This window comes from Hemicordylus capensis, chromosome 1 (assembly GCF_027244095.1).
Source record: "Hemicordylus capensis ecotype Gifberg chromosome 1, rHemCap1.1.pri, whole genome shotgun sequence".
In the NCBI taxonomy this organism is placed as follows: domain Eukaryota; kingdom Metazoa; phylum Chordata; class Lepidosauria; order Squamata; family Cordylidae; genus Hemicordylus; species Hemicordylus capensis.
This window is the reverse complement of record NC_069657.1, coordinates 161,396,276-161,423,931: the sequence shown is the minus strand read 5'-3', so window position 1 is coordinate 161,423,931 and position 27,656 is coordinate 161,396,276. Positions and strand designations below refer to the sequence as shown.

Here is a 27,656-nt window from a genome sequence, read left to right as displayed (position 1 = left end):
ATAATATTCAGACTATGAAGGCATGAGATCTGATGTCCAGTCTGAGATATTATACTGACCTACAAAATTATAACCGTGAAAACTCAATTTGTCTAGGTCTTCCATACTCCAATGCACTACCTGCATGGGCTGATGGCAGCAGCAAAAGCTAGGGATTAGTGTTACAGCAATGTTTAAGAAGAATTTGGTAACGTGCCTCTGAGCACATGTTGAGTGCTGTTAGCAGCCAACAACTAAAATCATCAGAACAGTTAATAAAGAATCAACACTCCAGAGACCAAAACAGAAAGGACTCAGAAGCAATTGAAATAAATTATGTACTGTTAATATTTACAAATCAATCTGAACAAATTATTCACATGTATTAATACCCCACAACACACATATAAACACTGTGCCTTAATTATCTCAGAAGGGTGTCTGTGAGGGTGAAAGCAAACCAGTTTCAGATGAGTCTCATATAGAAGATGGATAACAAAGCAGATCCTAGCCTTTTCTGCTACTTCAGGCTTCAGTCCTTAAGGCATGGAACAGCAGGAACCCTGTCTCCTACAGCAACCCTTCAAGGGTCAAAAAAAAAATTCCACTCACTCTCCATCCAACAGCAGGAAATTCTGAATGCAAAAATGCCCCTTCTAGCACGAATAGAGCAAAGTGAAAGCTGAGAAGCCACAGAAGATTGTGGGGTGTGTGTGCGTTCTCAGGTGAAACCATGACAGAATTTTTCTTCTCCATCCATAATACAAAAGCAATTCTGTTCTTGTGTGATACAGCATAATACCTTAGCAATAGTGATACTTTTTAATCTTCCCTCTGCCTCAGACTATTAGAGTAAAACTCTGACTTCTGTATTCCAATATTATAATTATGCACCAGTGCACCTAATGGCGCAGCGGGGAAATGGCTTGACTACCAAGTCAGAGGTTGCCGGTTCGAATCCCTGCTGGTATGTTCCTCAGACTATGGGAAGAAACACCTATACTGGGCAGCAATGATATAAGAAGATGCTGAAAGGCATCATCTCATACTGCACAGGAGGAGGCATTGGTAAACTCCTCCTGTATTCTACCAAAGAAAACCACAGGGCTTTGTGAGCGCCTGAAGTTGAAATCGACTCGACGGCACACTTTACCGTAAAGTAAAGAAGTAATGTTACATTAAATTGCACTGGATGGATGAACAATCCTCGGCACAGGGAGAAAGTCCAGCCAGAAAAATTAGAATAACTGGTTTATTCTGCAACACGAGCGTGCCATCACACAGGCTAACAAATGTTTATAGAAAATATGTTAACATATTGGGTGGGACATATACAAACGTGTATCCTGCAATCAATTTCTTAGTCTGTGAAATACTACAGGACTCTTACTTTGGCCACGACAGCTATACTGCTCGCTTTGTTTGAAGCGGTTCGGTTTGGCAGCCCCATCGCGAGCCCAGACAACAAAGGACCAACCTACTCCCTCTCGGGAGAGGAGCCGTAACTGCAGCAGCCCAGCGTCTATTTAAACCGCGTTGGGACCACCTTCCCTTTGGGGACAAATAAGCAATAAGCGCCTAAGTCACGCCTATCTCGCGTTCCATTGTCGCTATTGGTCCAGCTGCACAATAATTTCTACCAATTGGAATCCTCCTTTCGTTCTCCTCTTCCCCCCCCCCCGCTTTCCCGCTCATATTACCGCCTGTTGGAGAGGGCGGAGCCTGAGTTGGGATTTGCCTCCTAAGTAACCGTTGCAGCTGTCAGTCGGCTCAGGATCCCACCCCCTAGTCCTGCTGCGTTCTTCGCTGCATCGCGATGGCGAGGCCCGTCTTGTTACGGCACCCTAAGGTAGAAGCCCCAGGGCAGCTTCGGAGGAGTGGGAAGGCGTATAAAGGGAGTAGTAGTCGAAAGCAGAGGGAGCGTGGTGTGGGAATCAGCCCCCCCCCCACCTCACAATAGGAGAGAAACCAATGTGGGTAGAGGAGTGAAGCAAGCATAACTTTAAAAAGGCAAGGAAGAAAGAAAAGTTATTGTATTGTTGTCTTAAACAAGCATTCCACTCGCCCTTGAAAAGCCTTTCTTTTATGGCATTCCCGTTTAAGCAACGGAAAGCAGCTTTTGCAAGGCATTCTTTTTCTCACTAGCACATCAAGGAAATGAGAGCAACAGTGCGAAAGGACGCTAATTCCATAAGTGGCTGTTCTGGGCGCGGCGTGGACGGGCTTCTCCAGCCTGGTCAGAGCGGAGGCTCCAACTTCCGTTGACCCCCTGGGAACTCTGCCATATTCCTCTTCTCAGCCAGCTCACTGTTGTATTTATTTACCTTCTTCCCAGGAGCCCCATTCAGAGGGCATGTTGTAGGTGTGTATAGGTGCCTGCGCTGCATGTACATAGGGTTGTATGAATAATAGTAAAGTGTGCCATCGAGTTGCTTTCGACTCCTGGAGACCACAGAGCCCTATGATTGTCTTTGGTAGAATACAGAAGGGGTTTACCATTGCCGCCTCCTGCGCAGTATGAGATGATGCTTTTCAGCACCTTCCGATATCGCTGCTGCCCGATATAGGGGTTTCCTCGGGTATAGACTTTTTCAAATGCAGGGTACAGATAGGAAGTGTACTACTATGTATGTGTTGACCATATGTGAATACAGATCTGGAGGAGATGTATACCCTGTAGACAGACTATGCACATTGGACATAACATTGGAATAAGGCGAGAGTGAGGAGGATGGATGACTCTGGGCTGGTATGGGTGATCCCAAGCCCAGCACACATGATTTGGTGCCGTTATGTATGTGGCACTTTGCCACATAAGTTAAATAAATAAATAGGGCCCAGACACAATGTGTAGTTTGACAGCAGTGAGATAGCAGTGAGAGGGAAGAGTAAGAAGAAATGCTTGTGACCAGCTAGAGTTACTTATATCTAGATTTTGATGCAGTTAAGGGTGAATACTGATAATTAAGGTAAAGGTAAAGTGTGCCGTCAAGTTGACTTCGACTCCTTTACCATTGCCTTCTCCAGCACAGTATGAGATGATGCCTTTCAGCATCTTCCTATATCGCTGCTGCCCATTAAGCAAGGCCCAATATTAGGATTAGGAAGAAGAGACAGAGGTAGTACCAAACATTTTCCAGAATTTTTATGGTTCTTAGGTACACTATAATTCAATGTGAAACAGCAAAATCATGAATAAGGTCATCTAATGTATTTTAAATTGACTGTTTTAATTAAAAGTGGTAAGGAGCCTTGTTGATCTCTTAGAAGAAAATCTAAAAGCCAAAGAAGAGTAATGCCTTCATTAGGCATGACTAGAATATCACAAATTAACAAGCCACTTTTTCAATGCTCCAGGATCTTCATGCTTGATAGTAAAGCAAAGGGGCAAGAAGGGATTAAAAAGATGGATATGATGGGAAAACACTGAGCCTGCAGTTTGTAGTAACAATCATAATTTGATTAGACTCCTGTAGTCCATTTTTAAATCTGCATAAAATCTACCCTACTCCATCTTAAGACTGTCCAGATCGGGTACCTGCAGCTATTTACCACCACCACCACCCTCAAAAAAACTAGTTAAAACAAAGTAAAGCAAAACAAAAAACCAAATACACAGGACCATATGACATGTGAAGAGTTACATTTTGTTTGGAAGTGAGCTTGTATCTTTCTCTGCATATTGATGGAGATAGTGAAACAGAAATCTGTCTCTTATCTTTGCAAACATAACTTCACAGTGTATGTGAGCTGAATTACCAAACATTTTGGAATATCTCCTAGGCTACCTAAAGATTCTGTTTCATGGCAAACCATTCTGGTGGAATTCTTATAGCACCCAATTAATATGCATTTGCATGCTTTGTTGAGGAATATATTAATTTCAAAATGTGAAACTTTATTTAAATCCATGATTTAAACTCGTGTCTTTCTGGTGATTTAAAACATGGTTTAAATCATTGTTTTAAATCAGCCTGATTTAAATGCTCCTAACGTATTCATCAAGTTCTACAGACATGCTATATTGCTGCATTTCATGGGCTGACTTGCAATATCGATGTAGTTTGATGTGTCTGTCATGCCCATGCATTTCAAATTATTAAAACTTAGTCATCCCAGGCATGAGCTCTTACCTGTACAAATGTACTTACTTTGAATAGAATTTAATTTTTTAAAAATCTCATTCTTGGTAAGCTCGAAAGGGTTGCTCTATTAATATATTGACTGATTGTGTATAATCAACAGGTGCTATCTTCAGGAAGGTTGACAGGATCTGCTAAACAAGCAAGCAGGAAAAAACAGTAAGAATATATTCACTGATATAATTTAATATATTCACTTGTATATTTAGTGTTCCCTGCTAACTGAGCATAGAGGAACCTTTTAAAAATGGTGATTATCTTTATTTAGCGGGGGATAGCAACTGGCCCTATCCAACCCCAGCACAGCATCCCTCCAGTGGGCTGTAGCTGGTGTCCATTGTATATTTCTTGTTTTGGATTGTGAGCCCTTTAGGGACAGGGAGCCATTTTTAAAATTTATTCATATCTGTGTAAACTGCTTTGGGAACTTTTGTTGAAAAGCGGTATATAAATATTCATATTCATTGATACCTTTTATATTAGTGAAGGTGTTAGTGGCTTATTGTTACTGTTGCCTCAGATATGTTGTACTGTTAGCTAACTAAATGTGTGGTTCTTGCAAAGATAGTTCTTGGAGCTAATCATGGGGGATGTTCCAAGCATGATGATGATTTAAGAGAAATTAATGAATGACTGTCTTGGTAACATTTGTCTAGTTAGGACCACACTTAGTGTCATCTTTCATTCTTTTTCAAGTGGAACCTGCACTCCATTCACAGAGACTGTTTTGGTGAAATTTGCTTTTAGAGTAACTACCACTGTGTGTTAGCATTTCTTCTTTCCTAGATATCCAAGCACAAAAGGTTTCCGTGTGTGTGTGTGTGTGTGTGTGTGTGTGTGTGTGTGTGTGTGTGTGTGAAATAAATAAATAAGAATGAAGATATTGCCAATACACCATCTTTGTGTTTCAGGAACGTTCTGAGAAAAGTAGCAGATTCAGAATCTGGCTTCTCTCTGTATTCCACAGACTCTGAGGATCAGGTAAGAAGAGAATGTAATTCACCAGTCCAGGCTGCTTTGTTTCTTTGTAACACATTGAGCATTTCTATGAAATGGCATTTACAACATACTTTGTAAATAAAATCTGAGATTAAATGGTTAATGCTCGAGTAGGCTTTCAATGTTTGTACCTCTCAGGGATGACAACCTGTCCATCTTGTGACTACATTGTGCTAGATCACTCACCAGCATTCTGCTTCAACCTTTCTAATGTATTTTGTTGGCTTGGTCTCCACACTGTCCAGAGGACTACATGTAAATGCATCAGACAGCCAAATAACAATGAGTACAATAGAAATGGTTGCAAATACTAATACCCCCAGATCCCACCAGGAACCCTTGCCTCAGATGCCTGCCCAAGTAAATTCTTGCAATGCTTCAGAAAAGGGCTTGGGCTTCAGTGTCTCCAGATAAGAGGAGGGAGATAAAAGTTGTAACAGCCACTGAAAAGGCTTCTCTGTATGTGCTCAGTGTTTGAATTTGGTTCATTTGCTAGTATTGTAAGGGTAGAGATATACATAACATGCATATGCATGTTACCAAATATGTTGGATAGGCCTGATAGACACAGGAAAGCAATTATATGGGTTGTTTCATGGTGGTGATTGATTTGGGAGGAAACGGTGATAGTGGTGATTAAAGAGGCACCTTGCTATGCAGTCTGTGGTATAGATACAACATTATTGAGTGTTTGGGGGCTTTTTGGTATGTAAGTGGCACATGTGTTAAACTGAATGGGAAATATCTGTATTGGGAGCCATCTGGGGAGCTGAAGAGGGACTTTTGTCCTGCAAAGCTACACTGAGGTCCTGTGGTCTACTGGAGGGATACCAACTTGTGTTCTGAGAAAGTGCTTTCGTATGCCCTGCCTGGACTGTGTGAGAATGCCTCACACAATATCACGCAATATCAAGCAATTTGTGCTCCCATATGCCTACAAAGTTCATCTGCAATATGTAGGGCTCAGTAAACCCACTTGTCTACTGGTGGGACCTCAGTGGCCAGTCACCTCAACTTTCTGCCTTACCGGTTTGGCAGGTTCTTCCACCAGCCAAGGAGAGATGAGGAACAATAGCTGGAGGGCTTCTCTTAATGTGCTCCTCTGTGAAGGCTCTGAAAGAGCCTCGGAGGCAGGAGCAGGTGGCAGGAGCTGCTTGTCTCTCAAGGGCTAGAGGGAAGCGACCAGAGCTGTATCCATGATGTGTTTAGTTGCAAGAAGTTCTACTTGCTTGCAAGGAATTCACTTGGAGGTAAATCTCAGGTAATGGAACAACTACCACTCCAATTAAGTGTGTATAAGACTGCAAGTTTGGAGACAAAAGTCCTTTCCAGTGTTGCTGTTTTGAGGTTTTTAAAAAACTGATTGCATTAGATATTTTTAGCGAGAAAATGAATGTGTGTTCTTTTTGGATTGGTGGGAGTAAGAGATCCATTTACATTCTAGTAACCTCAGTTGAACCACCTTGTGTGACTTTGGTTTTTGAGCATGATTTGCAGAGAAGAGAAATCCTGGTCTGTTTTGGCTCAGCAAGATTGTGGAAAAGGACAAGAAAATCCTCTACAATCTCATATTAAGTTTTTGTTCCAGAAAACATGGCCACAAATTGAGGGAGTTGGGTCAGAGTAATCCAGCACCTCATGGGCTGCATAACTGGAGGAGGGCCTATAGGGGGATGATTGTCTTGAGAGTCCAGGGGTGCACAACTCAAATGCCCCCATGGGCCCGGACCCACCGTGCCTTGGTGTGTGGGGGCCAAGGTCAATTTTCAATGCATTAATTATTACATTAAAATTAATTATTTAAAATATTAATGAAAATGAAGGGGCAGAGGTTTGGAGTCAGGGGGGAAAGGCCAGGGGATGGAGGGATCCCATCCAGTGTCAGTGAGTGTCAGTGGACTCTGGCCCAGGGATATTTGATCTCGAGTGGCCCGACTTCTTTGAGCTGCTGCTGCTCGTCAGCAAGACAGCCCATGAGCTATTCATGGCTCCTGATATTGCTGCAGAATATTCCTTCCTGGGGGCCAGCCAAGAAGTAGTCATGGGCTGGATCCGTCCCCTGAGCCTTATGTTGTGCAGGTCCACAAGACCAATATTCATTGATCAAAAAATGAAATGAATGCAAAGCCATTTTTCCCCACAGTGGACAGAGGTAGTCCTAGCATAATGGGTTATGTGCCCAGCATGCCTCAAAAACAGAGCTCAGACCTGGTGGTTACCTAGTTGGCGCCAGCATAAACCGCTCTGATCCATTTTGGAAGGGCGGTATACAAATCAAATAAATAATAATAATTAATAATAATAATAATTCCATTCCTGTCTTGCCTCAGGAAACAGCATTTAGAGAGAACTCCATATTTCTTATACTCAGGCTAGGTTTCTTTCTATACACTTCCTCCCCCCCCCCCAATTGTGCCAGGGTGGGAAGGGAGTTGTTTATTGTTCTTTTACTTAAAATTCAAAATGCTTTTTGTCACTCTTTAATTTGGCTAATTGAGTCTTTAGTTCCCTTTCATTTTTGAGTTGTTTGTCTCCTTCCCTGCTCTCTGGATGGACTCATGCCACAACAGAGAATGTTTGTTGGGATCCCTCTTGGAAAGACTTCACTCTGAGGGCAAGCTTGTACTCCTAAATCAGCCTCCTCTAGCCCAAATGCCTCCGTCCTACATCTCCTTCTGGCGCAGGCACTAAACCCAGCTGCATAACAAAGCAGCAAAAGAATTGGCATTCTGTTGAGGCTGAGGTTCCTGGCAAGGGCAAGCAAGCAAGCAAAAAGTAGACTGCAGAGCACTCCAGATAGCACCGAAAGAAGCCGAGGGCTCCTGTGGTCAGGCTCAGTGAGCCCAAATGGTCTGGCAGCAGGGCCTCCCACCACTTACTGCCAGCCCTCCGTGTGACTGCCAACAGGCGCCCTTATAACACCCGCACCAAAGAATTCTGGCTTCGCCATGGGGGAGGGGGAACTGGCAAATGCCACACTTTCCCCCTGCATCCCACCTAACAAATGCAGGCTCCAACTGAGGAAGGAGGAGGAGGAAAGGACAAACACTGTGTTTCCCCCGCCCCCGCCATATGCCCGTTAGCAGCAGTGCTCACTCCTGTGACTCTAGTGAACTAGGAACAAGGGGCGTTATAAAAAAAAACAAAAAAAAACCTGATCTGACCTGCCGCCTGGGACTCCAGCCATGGCATTATACCAGGCATTAGCAATAAATATAAACTAGTTGGTTCTCTTCACAGGGCTGCATTTACTTGATATAATTGCCTTTCTTCATTTGCAGTTCTCAGCATACTTTTCTGTCAATGCATACATCAGTAGGCTCACAGACATATTTGTCGGGAGTACATACAAACAAATCACAAGCTGCTGTTAGGTTGCTAACTTCCCTCCAGAGCTATCACATGGTTTGCTTGGAGACCCCAAGTTCTTACATTCTTCCCTGTTCTCCAGAATAATAGATAAACGCACACCCCCTGCTAGGTGACAGAAAGCCTCATGCCTGCAGTCTCACAACAAGGTCTTTGAATGCTCTAACTCAGGCTCCATTTGAATCCGTCCGCTCTATTCCCCTTCAGCTCCTTTTGTTCAAGGTCCTCTTCATGGTTGCAAACACCACTTCCCACAGAGTTCGGTGCCTTGTCAGGCAGAAAAGATCTTGCATTTTTCAAAAAGACGTTGTCGTACTCCAGCTCGATCCAGCCTTTATCCCTCAGGTCAAGGCCACCTTCCCCAGGACATAGTCCTCTCCTCCTTATCCCCTTCTCCATTGCATCCTGAAGAAACAATCTGGCATTACCTGGATGTCTGCCAGGCTCTCCGAATTTAAGTTAAGCGTACTAAGCCTGGCCGATGTGCTTAATCCCTATTCATATCCTTCATCCCTTTTCCTTAGGGAACAAGGTTTCCCAATCACTTTAGCCAAGTGAATTACTGCTGCCAGCTCTCTGTCCAATGTATTTCTTCATTACTTCATTACTGCACACCATACCAGAAGCGTGCATGAGTCAGCAAACTCTCTGCTCATGTACCCTTGACAAGTCATGGGTCAACTGATGACCTCATCCTCTATCACCCACTTCATCAAACCTTTCAAGACTGCATCCTTCCATGTAGCTCAGGCAGTTCTAGGCCACACAGTCCTACAACAGGTGGTATATTGGTATATTACATCTGCTCCCCCCACCCCTTTCCATATCTCTGTTTGTTGGGCATGTCCCATTATGCTAGGATTACCTCTGTCGACTGTGGGAAAAGAAACATTGGTCTTACCTGTGAAGGGTTCTTTTTCACAGTGGACAGAGGTAATCCAGCCCACTCGCAGATGTTGTTTCCCTCGGCTGGGTGCCAGTTTGGGGAGAGGACCACTCCTAGGAGGGAGGAGACAGACACACACACACACGTACACACACACACACACGTTCTCCCTTATTGGCTTACCTCTCGTATTTATCAGTGTTACTACTAATTCTATGTTTAGCTCTCTCTCTCTTATACTTCTGTGCAACAGTCCCAGAACTGGGGTTTTGGTGCCAACTAGGAAACTACTGGATATGAGCTATCTGCTGCTCTGAAATTTATCCTGTCTGTTTTTGAGGCATGCTGGGCACACAACCCATTATGTTAGGATTACCTCCGTCCACTTCGAAAAAGAACCCTTCACAGGTAAGATCAATGTTTCTTTCTCCACAACAGAAACTGTTTTCAACCCATCAAAAGATGGCATTTTGGAAATTGCTCACTGATTAAATTTTCCTATAGAGTGAGGGAGTATGTGTGTACACACCCACATACAAACAAGACAGAGACAATTGGCTCTATTTTATTCACAAATAACTGGACAAAATAGTTTTCACTTATGCAGCCCTCATGGTAGCTTATATGTTGAAAAGGCCACAACTCCAAACCAGAAGAAAACACACAGTGTGTGCCCAACAGCAAGCATGCAGCAACATAACTCAAGGAACCATCTGACAAGTAAAATTTTTGTCTGACTGGTGAACTGAGCCTATATTGCCAGGGGTTAAATATATATATAAAAAACCCCTGGCAATATGCAGCGGACAGCTAGAAGCGATAGAACCCAGGCTCTAGTAGTCCAAACCTCGGGAGCTCCATCCTGTTCCCTCCCTAATGATATTCTTAGGTAAGATTAAAACCACATTGTTTCATTGGGCCTATAATTTGCCTGAGTTGTAACCATCTCCCTTCAGTCTTGAGATTTAAAAAAAACAACTGGTTGTGTATTTCAATACTGTGGTTGTTTGCAATTATTGGTGTGTTAAATATTTTGTGTGTAAGCTCCTTTGGGTACTTCTAAGATGCAAAGGTAGGATATACATTTTTTAAAATAAAATATGATGAAAGGCATTTAAAAGGAATTCTGATGGCTAGCCTATAAATAATGTTGTATGTTTACCACTCTTCCAGATATGCACAATACACTATGTGTCTTCTCTACAATTTGGAATGCTTAAAGTTTCTGCATCTGGTTTATGCACAGTTCTCTGATTACAAAAATGTCGGGTATCTCTATCAGAGGCAGATAAAGAAATCCTGGCCAACTAGAATGGGGTTTGGCCAGGACTTGTAATAATCCTAGTATTCTGTGACCTTCCCAGGTGCCTGTTTTCCTTCCTCTCTATACTCCACTGTGTGACTTACCTATATTCTCATGTGCCAACTGCCACTTTCAACACACACACAGTATGCCCAGTGCTACCATCCCTTCAATTTCATCCTAGCAAGTTTGTTGAAGTTCAGTAAAGCCCATTTGTTTCTGGAATATCTTCAAAGGAAGTTGATGCATTCTAAAGCACAAATTTGTTTCTATTGCAACATATTATATATAGACTGAAACCTTTGCTAGCTCACAGAATAACATAGGTTTAATGAATGAGCCGCTTTGATTGACAGGAAACCATTATCCTTATTTCTGTCCTTGTTCCATTGGTTGCAACTATTCATAATGGTCTTGATTGCTGACCATTGCCTTCAGCCTTATTATTGTTCTTGTTCCGTAGGTTGCAACTATTCATAATGGTCTTGATCGCTGTGCAGCTTTACTAAATGATATTTTGCAGAATGATAATGAAGGTAATTTCCTTTTGCTTACTTGAGTGCAGTTTTCACTCTATGGATGGCTTACTTTGTTGCTAACTGGTATTGGTTTGAAATTATGCTAGAGATGGAGACTGTCTGTCGAAAACCAGGAAAAGCAGCTATTGTAAGAACAACTTCCAGACCCTTACTCAGTAAAGTAAATGGTCCAAAGAAAAGGGGCCCAAAGAAAAATACAATTTCTGCACAAAAAGAAATTGGTAAGTAGTTTTCCTCTGGCTTAAACAAATAGTTTAACCATAACTAATTTCTCCATTCAGTGTTTAGCTTATTAACTATAGAAATTATCCAGCAAAATAAGGAGATACTTTGTTTTAAAGCTCTGGTTTTGTTTCCAACTAATCTTACTATGCTCTGTGGGAAGGATCCAGACTAGGTAAGCCATGACTAAGCACCACTGAATATAAATCAAACAAGTTAGTCACTACTAACTTAAGTCCCATTAACTTCAAAGAGACTTAGTCCTGACTTAGTCTGGATCCTGCCCTACATATTTAGAAGAACTCACCTGTCTAGCAGACAGAACTTGCTTCATCCATCAGCTTGAATGTACTCTGGATTATACCAGTATATTCATTATACACTGCAGGAACAGGATTGTGTTGCATCTGGGTAGAAAACCTAAATATTCCTCCTTTTGTTTTTCATAGTGCCTGTGCCAAATAGAAAGCCAGCTTTAGTCAATGTACCTAGTGCTGTAAAAGACAAAGCATCTGTAAGCACCGAACAAGCTTCTTGTGTTCAGCCAATTTGTGTCCCTTGCACCCAGCATTCTTCTGTAATGCAGCAGAAACTGTGTGAACATGTACAAACCCAAATGTCTCTGATAAACAGCCAGCCTCCACAAAAATCCAGTGGTATTCCTGATGTGCCATTTTGCATCATTCCTGAAAATGGTGAGTAAAGAATGTTGTAGTTGGACAGTTTTTTGTTTTTGTTTTTGCTTAAAATTGACCTTACTATTAACACTACTGATCTTTGCTTTCCACTAGTGGCAGCATATCAGCCTAGTACCACATTCAATTGCCGTTTACCTACCTCCACACCAGCTCTGTCCCCACAACAGGCAGCTAACCCCTCAGTTATTCAGCCTGTAAGTAAACAGTCAAATTGTCATTGTCATGTTTTATTCCGTACATGTTATTGATAGTCAAACCTTGCTTTAAAATCTTCTTTTGCATAATCTTGATTAGACCTGTGTGTGTTCAGAAAATTCAGATTTGACCAAATCTAAATTTGACAATATCAGATTCTATTGGCTATGGCGATATCAGATTGGATTCCAAATCTGAATTCAGACTTAAATTCAGATTTTTCCTCATAGTGGTCAATGGGGAAATTTTAAAAAGACACCCCAAAATCACTAGTCTCGTAACTGGCCCTATCCACCCCCAGCACAGTACTTCCAGTGACTGTTGCTGGTGTCTATCTTATGTTTCGTTTTAGAATGTGAGCCCTTTGAGGACAGGGAGCCATCTTATTTGTTTATTATTTCTCTATGTAAAGCGCCCTGAGCCATTTTCCGAAGGGCGGTATAGAAATCGAAATAATAATAAATAATAATAATAGTTGGTCCTAAAGCTTTAAAACCTACCACATATGTGGGGAAGGGGATCAGTTGTGGTCATTTTTTTGTAATATATATATTTTATTTTTAATGGCTAAACTTGGTGAAATCTAGATTCTTTCAAGCCAGAACCTTACAAAAACTTCTGAAACTGAAGACCCTCCTTGGACCAACCTTCCACTCACATGTGGAGGGAAAATGACATTCTTTTGATTTCATATTAATTTTTTTCTTCCCCATTGCAGGAACAGGCAGACTTTTTAAAAGGATTTCACATCTTCTAATCCCTTAATGGCTAGAAGGGAAAGTGAGAAATTCTTTCTAACCCACAAAACCAAAAACATTCAAACTACTTTCACTTCTACTGACTGTGTGCTTCTGCAATGGGGAAGACAAAAAATAATATAAAATCAAAGGAATGTCCTTGTTCTTCCACATGGGAGTAGAGTAATGGTCCTAGGGGAGGGCTTCAGATCCATAATGTTTTGTAAAGTTCTGGCTTGAAACAAGTCAAGTTTCACCATTTTTATCTTTTTTAAAAAAACAAAGATTTCAAAAATTTACTAAAAATCAGGAGGTTGACCAATTCTTTTCATATTCACTACAGTGGGCCCTGACCACCTCCCACATATGTGAGGCAAGTTTCAAGGCTCTAGGACCAATTTTTGTGATTCTCCCTGCCTTTCCCCCATTCATCTCTATGGGGGGAAATCCTGTTCCATTTTTCTAGTTCTGAAGTATTTCCAAAATTAATTCTGATATTTCAGAATTAATTTCAACCTTACCAATCTAATTTTTTTTAAAGATCACATTTGTATTTTACATATTTTTACCAATTTTGGGCAATTTCAGATAAAATCCTAATGTTTGAATCCAAATTTGCACAGGCATATTGAACATGTTCTTTGAATGTCTCTGGTCTGATGCAACTTAATGAGTGTTGGCCTAGGAGTAGATGAGTAGTCATAATACTTCATGTTGACCACTGTTACTCTCGAGGTTGTGCTGGAACTTGGCTGAAGCCTAGCAGAGATTTGAATGCTTTCCTATTCCCTAGCTGAGTAACTCCTGTGTGCTTTTGTGCCATAACACAGTAAACCGCAATAGCTAAATCCAAAGGTTAACACAGAATTGTAGTGGGAAATCCAAACCTCTTCAAAGTGGTACCATTCTGAAGAACACCACTGCAGCCATCCCAATTCCCATATATGTTCAATAAGGTCTGCTAAGTACCATCAAGTTCAGTTAATTAGTCATGTAAACAAGCTCTTGCATGCCGTTTCCCTTTGTGTGTTAGATAGCTGTAATATGTTTTTTTCTAGTAGTCTGATCTTAAAACAGTACATAAGTTTTAGGGCAGGCTTTACTAGCTGCTGTGCTCATCTAAAGTGTGCATAAGGAGGAATAGATAGGTTTTTAAAGTGCATTAGTCTAGGATCTGCTCTACTCTTGTGCAGAGTCCCTAATGCTGCAATTTTCAAACTGTTTCATCTTTTTGTGCCATTATTTTCTTCTATGCAAGGATCCACTTTGAGTGTGTGTGTGACAGAAAAGTGAAGTGTACATTATAGTAGTTCTTAGGTTAGGGGTATTAAGGCTGAACATTAAAGAACACTATGTTTCTCATTCTAACTACTTGCAAGTAAATGTTCTTAGGATTAAGAGCTCAATGCAGAATAATGATTATTTGCCTTTACTTGATTTAGGTGGTTCCCATTGAAAACTGCAATCAGTGTGCATCACAGATGGGCCCTGTTCTTTTGCCAGCAGGTTCCACTGCTTCTGTGGCCCAAGTGCAGCCTACCATTGTATGCCCTGCTCTTTCCCATATGCTTCAGTCTGCTCCAAACAATCCCATGGCATCTACTGGCCTTCCTCCACTAGAAAGCAGAGAGACTGTGTCAGATCAAGGAAGACATGAACAGCAGCTGAAAGAGGCAGACCTAATAAGGTGTATTCAGGCTCATCTAGCTCTATTGCAAGCACATGAAAAAGAGAGTGGGAAGATGAATGAACAGTACCAGGATGTTGATCCAATACAGCCCAAGTCTTTGAGTTCTAAAGAAGAAGAAACTGCTGTGGAACATAGCAAGGGTTCTCTGAGCGAAGAGGAAGATTTGGATGGAGTTGACATGGCACCAGTGAGAGATACAAGCTGTCAGACTAGTTTTGACAAAGTTGTACAAACTAAAAAAACAAGCCTACAAAAAACAGCTCAAAAAGTGACAACAGTGAAGTATCTTTTGGGAGAGCTCAAGGCCCTGGTAACAGACCATGGTAAAAAAAAAATTCCATTCATGCCTTGATGGATGGATGTTTCCACAAAATTGAATACAAATGTAGCAAAATCTAAATTCATAGTGTGTTTCTCTTTCTTAGAAGGCTGCATATAATATTTCATTGTTCTCCTAAACACTCAAAACTAATAGTGGTTATAATACATTGGAACCTTCACTTGCAAAAGCCTTATTTAAATGCTTAGGAGATATAGCCAGGATTCACATTCTGAATAAGGCTAAGTGGTGCTTTCTATCTTTAAAAAGAAATGCAACTCTCACAAAGTGATGTGAAATAAGCTCCCTCTTTTCCAGTCAGATCTGTTCACAGTTCACTCCTTTTCCATATTTCCTGCATAGTGGTACTATTGAAATAATTTTGGGTCCTTCCTCTGTCATGATCTCATAAGAGTTTCTGAAGGAGTGTTTGATAAGTGATGGCAATGAACATGAAACATCTGTAAAAACTGATGAGGATGGCAAGCAAGTGATGAGCCAGTAGCTAAGTGTGTTCCAAGAATTCCATCGCAAATTTATCTACTTTTCTATCTTGCCCATGCTGACCAAACGGATCAGTTAGAAAATCAGCCCTGAGCAGTTTGATATTTCTCAAGATTTAATATATTGGAAAGCACCAATAACTGAATACTACTCTTATTCTTATGAAGTCTGTAAGATACTAGCCCTTTCGGGCTATAGGAAGTAAATCCCATTGTTATTAAAAAGTGCTTAATATGAAGTAAAATGTATCTAGGCTCATGGTGCCAATTAGATATTTTGCACTTCTGGGTTCAGATTTAGTGCTTAACAAGGGTTTGTGCCTGACTAGGAGACTGAGCTGTGGACTTTGTCTCAGTCACAAATTTAGGTCTTCGGTCTACAAACTTAGGTTTTAGGCAATCCACTCCTTCAGTTTTAACTTCCCAGTTGCAATATGGGAGTAATAATACCCTACAAGATGGTTCTAAGGATCACATCAAGATAATATATATGAACTGATCTGCACACTCAGATCTCTAGACAATGCTAATTTGTTACTGGTTTTTGTTAATCTGCCCCTGCTCACTCCCAACCTTAAAAGGACATGATGAAGGCAAGGTTCCGTTTTAAATCTCTTGTACTGTGACCTATGAAGGAAGTTGATATAGAAGTGTCTTGCAGCTTGGAGCCAAGATGGCACACTTTGTATACTTTTGAGAGAGACTGATTTAATCTTCCACAATATTATGTTCTGAAGCATGTGTGTATGCCTGCATGGTCAGATTCTTCTTTCTTCCTTGCAGATGATTCGGAAATTTTGAGGCTCCTAGGTGAAGTGGAAGACTGTATTTCTCTCTTGCCTGCAGCTGTTGGAAGTACAACTGTGCAAGCTGAAATAGCACTTGCTCTTCAACCTCTCAGAAGTGAAAATGCCCAGTTGCGCCGGTCAGTAATATTTACATGGAAGAGCCATTTATTTAAGGCTGTTTCCAGAATCTAGATTGTAGCTTAGAGCAGTTATGAAAAGATGAGTACCTGGTTAAAGCAGAGTACTTGCATTAGGATTCTAATCTTGTCTCTTCCAAAGGCTAGACACGTAGCAAATTATTTATCATCTTCTTCCTCCTCAGTCTGTAAAATGTAAGTACAGCTTATAAACCATTAAAACTTTCTGTGAAAGCTCTTTAAACTTTGTTTCATCAAATGTTTAACTAAAATAAGTGCAGTACATTCAGGAGTTTCAGCACCAATTGAATGTTCAGCACTTCTGGTGTTGAGTCTTTTTAGATCTGGCAGGAGAACATATCTCTTCATGGGTCCATACCTAGTTTTGCACAAATCTTAGTACAGTGTATTGTGCTTAGAAGACAGAGGCATAGGAGAAGATTAGGAAGTACAGAGAGTGCAGTGCAGCATACGTCTTATATTCCTACTCTAAGTTCCCACATGCAAATGGGAAATCATTAGGAGAAAGTAGAGTTTTTATATTCCGCCCACTAGTAATCTAATTTAGTACTGGGATATACAGTACAAGTTCAAAGAGATAAGATATGCTGATAGTGTTAGTTCCTCTTGCTTATTAGCAGTTGGTATAATCAATAACTACTAGCCGACTTGCACAGAGCATCTGTGTGCTCTTTGGGGCTGGCTGTTCCCCTCCCTCCTCCCTCCTGGCCCATTCTCCCTCCTCCCCCCTCCCTCTTGCCCCACTCTCTTACCCCTCTTCTCCTCCCTCCCCCTGCCACCCAATTCTCTCCTGCCCTTCCTTTCCCCTCCCGGCCCACTTTCTCTTGCATTCCCTCTTGCCCTTGCCCTCCCCCCACTGAATACCTTACCTCCGCTGCCACAGGCCAGGCCCTCCTTACCTGGTGGCGGGTGACCAAAAAGGCCCCCGCCGTTCCTCCTTCCAGGCGGCAAACAGGGAAGTTCCGCCAACCGGTTCCCTCCTGCCCCGGCCTCCCACAGGCGCCTTGGCTCCACGGGCGACTCTGCGGCCGGCCCATCACCTCGCCTCTGCAGCCGGGCCCACAGGCCTGCCGCTGGGCCGAGTACCGGCTCCGCAGCCCGCTGCTTGCCTCCCAGTGCCAGCCATTTCCAGCGGGCCGGCCCACCGCTGCGCTGCCATGGCCGGGCTCACCGCCACCTCACCTCCACAGCCGAGGCAGAGTATCGGTTCTGCGGCCTGCCACTGGCCTCCACAGCCACCGCTGGCCTCCCAGTCACGGTGCCAGCCAGTCCCAGCAGGCCGGCCTGCCGCCACTATTGGCCTCTGCCATTGGCTTGCCAGGACGCACATTCCATGGCACACCCAGGAGAAATAAATATATAGGTGATCAGTGGCTGACATCCTAATGAATCACTAATGCAATGGGAGAAGCAGCAGTGCTTCTAAAGAGTTCCAGATTAACACCTCACCTGTGCTTCTGTGTGTTGATTTCAGTTACCTCCCCTTCCTCCAGAAGTCCTCTGTATCGCCCCCCAAAATATGCACCTCTGCTTCATGAGTCAGGATATCAGCCAGTGTATGTATACACAACCATACCAAGTAACATGGCTGGTGTTCAATGACTTATGACTGACAATTTCTGCTGACTTTTCATTGGATGAGCACTGGCAATACTAAACTGATTTGAAGTTGCATCTTGGTTACAACTGAGGTACAACTACCTAACATAGGAATTACTGGGAAAGCAGTACATGGGACAGTTGTCCCCCCAAATGCTTTCCACTCACAAGAGGAAATAGCAGAGCATGAAGAATTGTGTCGAAACTAAAAAGATATTCAAACTGAGGAAGAAAGATTTTTTTCCCCCCATCATAATTAATCTCATTTGCTTGGAAAATATTTCTTATTTCCTATTTTACATATAGACGATTAAGAATATTAAACCAACAGCTCAAGGAACAAGAAAGAGCAAAAAAAGAATGCAGACCGGATTGCAACTTTGAACGTACGTTGCAAGATGTAAAGATTCAAATGTATTTTAAAAGCATTTTAAGAGACTAACATTTAAGAAATGCTAATGTTTTTGTATTGGCTAGTTGAGCTTCTCACAGTTGTGGAAGCAGTGCCTTTTCTGTCTAATGATGAAGTACTTGAGAACTTGCATTCATCCAGTCACAGCAACCTAAAGAGGTACATCTCTTATTAATCTCTTCAGATGGATGAAGAATCAAGTCTTGCATTGCCCATTACTTACTTGGAAAGTCTATGACTGACTGTGTATGTGAACCCAAGTCTAATTCTCCAAGGTTGTGGCCTACACTGGTACACTCTGGTGCTAATTCTATAACTTATTGTGACATTTTCTCTGTGTTGGGCACTGTTAATTTGTAGTGCTCTGTGAAAATGCTAGGGTTGTTGGGTTTTTTAAAATATACAGTATATAGATTTAGTAAAAGGCAAAATATCTATGTAGCTGGATACATATTCGGCAATCTTGCCCTATGTAAATATATGGCCAATTATTTGTGTTTTGTGTCCTCATAGTGAATATTCCTTTTAGCTATACTGAGTTGTTCTTAAAATTGTGTTGCCACAGCAATAATCACTTGTTGCATTAAAGAAATGAAATAAATTCTTTCTCTCTTGCCCTTGCAAGGTGTTGATTTAAAAAATGCCATTACTTTTCAGCAACCCTCTCTAGTGGTGTGCATGGAGCCAGCAACTGCCGGTTCGAAGGTGGGGGGGAATGCTTTTTAAGAACCGGGGAGGGTGCTTTTACCCCTGCCACCGCGTTTCCCCTGTCAGCAGCAGCATACCTTGAGTTTTCCCCGCAGGGCGGCAGCATATCTCCTTGCCACCCCGGTACATCATGGACCAGAAATGTCCACTGCGTGTGCGCACGTCACAACATATGAGCTCACACATGTCATGACATACGCACACACAGTGGACACTTCTGGTCCATGATGTACCGGGGCAGCAAGGAGGTATGCTGCTGTCCCACAAGACTTACTTCAATGACTGCACTGGCGGGGGAAGGGGGGGTGTAAGAGCACCCTCCCCGGTATTTAAAGGTATCCCCACCACCACCTTCGAACTGGTTCTTAGGTCTATAAAAGGGCCTCTGACCCGGTTCTGTGCACAACCCTAACCCTCACCTAACTCCTAGCTCTCAACTTACACAGAAAGTAATGTCATGTCATTACAGCATATGTCTACAAATAATCTAGTTAGTTCAGAACTGAGTATTCCAAACTTCTCTCTGGAACTTGTTGCAAAGTTTCTCTTGCGGTTTGAATATTGGCGCATTAAAACGCAGAACTAGTTCACGCTATCAAATTTCTTGTGTTTGTGACCCTGAAGGGAAAGGTAGGATGAACCTGGCACTATGTGCCATGAGCCAGCAGTATGTCTATGATTGGAGCTGCTGCCTACAGTCTTAAGATGGGCAATCCCCAACCACTAAGGGCTTTATTAGTCCCAACAAATAATGGTAGCCACAGTGCTGCCATTTCAGGAAGTTTGTGTGTCGTCTTGGGAGGCAAGTTACAATATTCTGCAGTGGCTAAAGCTTCTGGATAGTTTTCCTTAAGGTGGTCCCATGTAGAATGTGTGGTAGGGCATTTCACCTGTTGCTCTTAGTCTGTGGAGCTGAACTGTTTCTCTGAACTGTGTGTTTTCATCCCACAGTTGTCTCCCTCCAGTCCTTGAACATTACACTACAGAGCCAATTGAATGAATCCATGAAAAGCATTGAGCTGCTGCAGAATAAAAATGAGGAGCTCATTAAAATCCTAGAATGCCACAAAGATGAAAATAAAAGACTGACCAGCACAATCCATGAGAGAGAGCAAGAGCTGCTTGAAAACAGACAGCAGTATGATATTGACTCAACAAAACTCAAAATTGGTGTGTGCACTGACTGCCTCTTTACTTATTTAAATGTTATTTATATAAGGTAGTTGATATGCTGTCTTTTAAGAAATTGCTCAAGGTGGTTTACAAATAACTTTTTTAGTCTCTAGTATTTTTTTTACATAAACATTTAAAGGTTTACGTTGTATGAATCTATATTTTAGAAGCAGATGAGATAGTGACCAACATGAAGAGTTTTCAATATAAGTTACAAGCAGCTGAGAAAGAGAACCAGATCTTGAGCATAACATTGCGTCAGCGAGATGCAGAAGTGAATAGACTACGTGAATTAACAAGGTATTGATACCCTGGTTTTCTCTCCTCTCACCTCTTCATTTTGGTTTTGGAATAAATAGCTCATCAACACCATAGATACTAACTTATATCATCTATCTATCTGTAATTCTCTAAGATGTACCCATCGCTAATCCCATGAGTGGCAGTTCTTGTGAGAGTTCGCAAGCGAGCTGCTGGGAGGGGAAGAGGAAAGCAGTGGCAGTGGGGGAGAAAACGGCAGCAGCGGGAGAGAAAGCAGTGGTGGCTGGAGGGGCTGAGAACGAGAGGAGGGAAGGAGGGGGTTGAACTAGAGGCACAGGTGCTCTGTGCCCAAGCCAGCGAGTACTTACTATTTTGGTTAGATTAGAATGTCTTGACCCTATAATTTTGTTTCTGTAACTTTATAGTTTGAAAGCAATATACCTTAAAAAGAACTTGGCACTTGGCTGAAATGAGTGTACTATACTCATCTCATTTCAGAGTTCAGTTATTTGAACTCTGCCTGTGGCCAGCATGCTGACACCAAGGTGAAGAATCCTATTGGGATTTACTTAAATTCCTCAGCCATAAAAAAATCTCCTAGCTATTCCTTTGTAGACCCAGAGAGTCTCTAAGGGATATACAGGAGATCAGAGGAACGAAAGGAACCTGTTTGTTGATTTTTTTAAATTATTATTATTATTATTATTATTATTATTATTATTATTATTATTATTATTATTTTATTTGTGCTTCAGCAATTAATGGCTTTTGGAGATCTCTCTTCAGTGTTTGTTACAAGAATTCAGTTTGTTTAAGACCTAACTCAAGGAAGCAAGTTAGCAACACTATGAATAGGAGGAGATGCAAAAAAATAGACAATAGGAACAGCGGGGTATTTGTGGGACCGCCTGCTCCCAAGGGTTGCTGCCCACTTGACAAGAACATCTGAGGGGGCCCTGCTCCGGGTGCCGACAATGAGAGAGGCCCGGCTGTCGTGCACTCAGGACAGGGCCTTCTCTGTTGCTGCCCCCAGATCTGGAATGCTCTCCCAGTGGCCATTCGTTCCTCGGACTCCATCATGGCTTTTAGAAAGCTTGTAAAGACTTGGCTTTTTACCCAGGCTTTTACATAATCGTTTTTACTGCTGCTTCTGGGTGTTTTTATTTGTTGTATTGTTTTATGCCTGTTTTTATATGTTTTTATACTCTTAGCATGTTGTTTTTATTGTGTTTTTATTGTATGTTTTTAACTTTTGTAAACCGCCTTGGGGCTATATTTTAACGAAAGGCGGTATAAAAATGCAAAAATAAATAAATAAATAAATAAATAAATAAGCACAAAAAACTGAAGAGACTAGGCCAAATTACCTCCAATTCGTCAATTAGAGTCTGGAAGCAGACTCCTTTGATCTTACATTACCTGCCTATGAAATATTGTTAAGGGAATGGTTTGAAGAGCCTGCATATTTTACCAGAAAAAGGAGTGGCATGTCAGACCTTTACTGAAAGCTTAGTTTGTCACATATACTTAGTGGTATAGCAACTCTTCTTTTATTACTGTAGTAGTTAACCAGCAGATGGTGGTAGTGATTCATGTATGGTATTGAAAACTCTTGTTTTGCTGAAGAATGGAAATGAGCATTTCCAGTTGTTAAATCCTTGTTGTTGTTGCTTGACCCAGTCCGCAGAAGGGCATTACTGCATCCGGACTGTAGCCCCAGCTGGATGGGGAACCATATGGTATTTCCAGTTGGTTTGTGCGTGCACAGTTTCCCTTCTGATGCAGTGACTGAGACTGCACCCACAGAGCATCCAACCAAGTTTAAAATACTGCCTATCAGCTGTTCAGAAGGAAAGCACGGGGGGGCTGTATTCAGTACACTTGCACACATACACATATGTCTTCCCCTCCAAATAAAATAAATATTCCACTATTGGGACTTGTGGTTGAGGCTTTATTGTGTTGGTGCACTAGCTTGAATGTTTCAGAGGAGAAGGCTGATAAGCTTAATAAATATGTTCCTTTTAAAAAGCTTGTAGCATTATAGAATACATGCAAAATGCTGGCCATTACGATGGGCAAAACAAAGGTCCATATATTATAAGGAACTCTGCCTGCCTGCTCATACACACATCACATCTTTCTGTGAAGATTGCCCCTTCTAAGTGTCAGGTGATGTTGTCCCTACCATAAAAATGTCACTAAGACTTCCTGTAAGAATGAGTGAGAGCTCTCACTCTCACTTTCTCCCAATAAAAGAGATCTGCTCCAGGAACATCATTGTGGTGGTAGGATAATAAAACTGCCCTTGCTTACCCCAGTTTTTGTAGAGAGGAATGTTTATCTGTTCCCTAGCAGCATTATAGCAACTGCAGCTGAATCTACTGTGATATGCATTGTCATTCCTTAAATCCCTTTTGCTCTCTCACACTCACTCACTCGGTTCCCCATGATTCTGTCCATGTGTTGATGAGTGTGTGCCACAACCAGTGAGCAGGGCCAATCACACAGCCCTTTCCCACTCAGTCAGCATCCTCCCTCACAGTGCTCCACCTACATGGTAGTGGTTACTTACACACTGAAGCGAGCATAGCATAGTGGTTAGAGTGTTGGACTAGGACTGGGAAGAGCCAAATTCGAATCCCCATTCAGCCATGAAACTCACAGGGTGACTCTGGGCCAGTCATGTATCTTTCAGCCTAACCTACCTCATAGGGTGGTTGTGAGGATAGAAATTATCATTGAATAATTTATCCAGTGATAATTGGATAAATTTATCCAAAATTATCATTGCTCCTTGGAGAAAGAGTGGGATATACATGTAAAAATAAATTTAAAATGTGAATAGAACCACAGGAAAGAGGCTGCCATTTTGGGTGAGTGGATGAGTGGCATAGGGGCTTAATCATGCTAAAATGTGATAGAGAATGTTGAACATGGAGGGTGTGTGTGTGTGTGTGTGAGTTCACTCACTCACCCACCCTATAACTTAGAAGAAACAGGTTGCATGGGTTGTTTTTATATACAATGATTTACTTTCATATAATGGTAAGTTGGTAAAAGGAGATCTTATGAACATGTCTCTTTATGTGGTTTTTAACTTTCAGCCACAAATAATCCTCCCAAGGCTCAGTATGACTAAATAGTAGGGTTAATTACATGGTCTGGACACCATTTGTTGGGCATTCCAGGTGCCTCAAGGTGGACTGTACCCTGGAACAGAGTAAGCCTGAGCCAGATAGCCATTGGGTTATGTGCCATTTTTGGAAGGGCGGTATAGAAATCAAATAACTTTATATATGTATGTATGTATGTATGTATGTATGTATGCTGTGCTAATAAGCTCAACTGCTCTATCATTGTTAGGGCTCTTCAGGGCAGTATGTCCAAACTTCTCTCAGACCTCACCATGGACACGGCTAAACCAAAACAGGAAAAGAGTCTGTCAAAAGCTCTTCTGGAAATTCATGAGAAACAGCTGCAGCCTGACTTGATACATCCTCTAAGTGCTTGTGTGATGAGCTACCTTAAAAAGTTAGAAACTGATCCTGTTGTGATTAACTCAGAACACTTATCAATGGGTGAGGGGAAAGAATCAAATCAAGTGTATGACAAGACGACAGCTGAACAAACTCCTCCAAAGAGCCCTGTTATGGTAGGGGACATAGTGGATCCAACAAGCATGTTTACACTTCTACAGCCTGATGTTGAAGGAGCCAGTGACTCAAGTACTTTAATAGAGGGACACAAGCCGGATGAGACTATTTACATTCCACTGACTAGTGGTCAGTCTAATAAACCAGCAGCTGAATGGAGGACAGGCACACAGCATCAAGTTTCAAAGAGACTGGACCATGATTTTAGGTTAGCTGATTCTAAACAGCCAGATAGGGTTGGGATACGAAGTGATGCAAAGTTTTCTAATAAATTCTGTGGTAGCTACAGTCCAAAGACTGTGGAAAATAAATCTGAAGCAATGAGATCAGCAAAACTAGAAAATGAGAAGCTTCACATTCAGCCAAAAGAAATAACAAATGGAGCTGCTAAAGAGATTTTGGACAATCCAGACAGACTTCAGCCTGATAAATTCTTTTATGCTCCTATTTTGCATCAGAAAGGAAATGGGCAGAAAAAAGCCCCTGGAATTTCTACTCCTGACTCAAGTTTTTCAACTTTTGACAGGATGTCAGGAAAATCTGAATGGACTATATCTTCCTTTTCAACATTCACATCTCAAGATGAAGAAGACTTCAAAACTGGCCTAGCAGCCTTGGATGCAAACATAGCTAGACTACAAAGGACTTTGCAAAATAATTTGAAAATAACAAAAAATCCTTAATGCACTTCTTTAGAATAAACAGGAAAAAGACATGCTTTTTTAAAAAAACTCCAAATGGTATTTATAGTTTTTATACTTTATTTTGTAGAAGTGGCTGTATTTGAAATTGATGTAATATGAACTTTTTTAAACCTTTAAAGTTGTTTTGTCAGTGCAAATTACCTGATAAAAAGCAAGAGTACATTTGAAATGTGCTTGTAATTTTTATATATTTAGACCTTTATTTGTTCTAATAAATAAAAGCATTTGTAAACAAATAAACGGAAGCCACTTCTTCTGTCCTTCCCTTAATGATATTGCTTCATATTCTGGAAAACCTTGTTTGCCCAGGTATAGTTACTAGGGCAATATCTCACCAAATTTTGTTAATAACTCTACCTCTGAATATTCTAGCCCAGATGCCATGGCTCCCTGGCATCCAGGATTTGTCTAGCCTTGTATTAACATCAATGGAGCTGGGTTAACAATTTAGAATATGGCGAAGCTGTCCTCACAAGCAGCCTAGCCTGGGCTAGCCTGCTTGGGTGGAGTGCTGAGATCTACATAGATCCCAGTGCTCCCGCCCAGCCTGACCCCATTCCCAAACCTGGCTCTTAGCTGAGGTTAAGGAAGCAAGCACTCCCTTAGCCTGGCTGCTGGGCTTGTGTGTTTCCTTGAGCTGCATGCAGCTCAAGGAGACACAGATGGGCGCCCATCTCATGGTGATCGCATCAATGCACCACAGTTGTGGTGTGGTGCATTTTGGGATATTTGGAGGTTGGGACGTGTCATCCTGGCCGCTGGAGCTATGTGCTGTGCAGTGCAGCGCTGATTGTCTGGGAGTGTGGTCCATGCTCCCAGCAGCATTTATGTGCTCATCTAGGGTGAAGGGGAGTTTGAGCAGCCTGCCTGCCCGGTCATGTGAATAGCCCCCAGTGACTTTTTCCCACTTCACTCCTACAGTTGCCATTAACTTAAAATGACCTTCAATAGCCTCAAAGCTAGTTGTGGCTAAGCCCCAGTTCAGAAGCAACAGAATCAAATGAAAAAACCTTTCCTAGACCATGCCACTTGATATTGGAGGTTGGCATACCCCCCTTTTCCTTGGACCTAAAAAAGCAAACGCTAGCATGCTGGGGCAACCATGTTGTATCCATGTGCATAGTGTGTTAAAAGCAGGCTGTTCCGTGTGCATGGAGCCATATAAGAAGAGGCAATCCAGTTGAAGTGTCAACAGTAGATGGTGCTGCATTATCTAAACTAGGATTTAAGTTCTGTTGAACACATGGAATGAATAGCTGCAACTGAGAAGTCCCATTCTTCTTGGTGGGATGAGGCCTTGATCCGACTAAACTTGTGACTTTCTCTGCCAGGTTCCATATTCAAGTTCTTTCTTCCCAGCAAGGGCTTGTTAGGGGGTAGGAAAGATTGTCCTTTAGAGAGAGGAGAGCTGGTCTTGTGGTAGCAAGCATGACTTGTCCCCTTAGCTAAGCAGGGTCCACCCTGGTTGCATATGAAGGGGAGACTACATGTGTGAGTACTGTAAGATATTCCCCTCGGGGATGCAGCCACTCTGGGAAGAGCAGAAGGTTTCACATTCCCTTCCTGGCTTCTCCAAGATAGGGCTGAAAGAGATTCCTGCCTGCAGCCTTGGAGAAGCCGCTGCCAGTCTGTGAAGATAATTAGGGATGTGCAAATTGATTCAGATACAAATCGATCTGTACCCAAATCTAGCTTATTTGGAGACAAAACAAATCACCCCTGTGGTCCATTGGCTATATTCGGGAACAAATCGAATCACACCCGATTCGATTCAGATTGATTCGAATTTTGGATCCCTCCTATTAATTTCTCCAGATTGCCAGTTTTCATTTTTTTTAAAAAAGCTAAGCTCTAGCCCTTATAGAAATGGAGTTATGGGGCGAAATGTGTGGTCACTATTTTTCAAGTGTTTGGATTCTTTGGTGTATAATAACTTTCACTGAATGAATCCTTATGAGGATTCATTACACACCTTCATTTCTTCTATTCATTTTGACTGTCTTTTCAACAGCACCAACTGTCAACTGCCATGTGCCAACTACACCCCACTCCCACCCACAAGGCAGTGGGGTACTACTCAGTTTAAGTTAAGTGCCTAATAGGTAGAGGCTACCACCCAAATTGCAGAGGAATTGGGCAAAGGGCTGATTTTTGGTGAATTGTTGAAGTTTTAGTGTCTTTGGGGCAGATTTGGGGCATAGTGGGATCTGGGGCAGAAGAGTGGGGTGAGGTGGTTGTGCCTAATGGATGGAGGCTACCACCCAAATTGCAGGGAGATTGGGCAAAGGGCTGATTTTTGGTCAATTGTTGAAGTTTACACGTCCTTACGGTTTCCCCCCATAAGGTACAATGTGTTGGGAATTCTCTCTGGGAAGAGAAAGCCTTTTTTATTATAGCAGAGTGCACAGAGGCACAACACAGCAGAATTTAGTTAGGCATGCGTGTATGCCAGGCCTGCACAACATGCGGCCCGCGAGGCCTTTTTTCTTGGCCCCTGCCCTGCAAAAGCCCTCCCATTGCAAAAGGGCGACGGGAGAACTCCCCTGCCGTGCCCTTCCCCTTTGCCGGTCTGGCTCCTCTTCCGTCTTTACCTCAAACAGGAGGGCCCGGCGACAG

At 42.1% G+C, this 27,656-nt stretch overlaps 1 protein-coding gene and 1 long non-coding RNA gene across 3 annotated transcripts; one reads left to right on the top strand and one right to left on the bottom strand.

Moving 5' to 3' along the window:
- Nucleotides 1-300: 300 nt before the first annotated feature.
- LOC128322873 (uncharacterized) lies at nt 301-1,710 on the bottom strand. Its single transcript, XR_008306041.1, has 2 exons — nt 1,370-1,710; nt 301-560 (listed from the first exon to the last, which is right to left on the bottom strand). It is a non-coding gene; the product is annotated as an uncharacterized LOC128322873 (long non-coding RNA).
- CCDC14 (coiled-coil domain containing 14) lies at nt 1,680-25,280 on the top strand. 2 transcript variants are annotated; one of them, XM_053244938.1, is made up of 15 exons: nt 1,711-1,828; nt 2,125-2,341; nt 4,225-4,280; nt 5,033-5,102; nt 9,629-9,783; nt 11,142-11,214; nt 11,304-11,438; nt 11,889-12,134; nt 12,231-12,331; nt 14,512-15,082; nt 16,365-16,506; nt 18,433-18,512; nt 20,198-20,416; nt 20,587-20,719; nt 24,047-25,280. In XM_053244938.1, the coding sequence occupies exons 5-15, from the start codon at nt 9,718-9,720 to the stop codon at nt 25,017-25,019; spliced, it is 2,739 nt and encodes a 912-aa protein (XP_053100913.1). In that variant the 5' UTR covers nt 1,711-1,828; nt 2,125-2,341; nt 4,225-4,280; nt 5,033-5,102; nt 9,629-9,717; the 3' UTR covers nt 25,020-25,280. The 2 variants fall into 2 exon arrangements, with proteins under 2 accessions (XP_053100903.1, XP_053100913.1); XM_053244928.1 differs by lacking the exons at nt 2,125-2,341; nt 9,629-9,783 and having other exon boundaries at nt 1,680-1,828.
- Nucleotides 25,281-27,656: the final 2,376 nt, after the last annotated feature.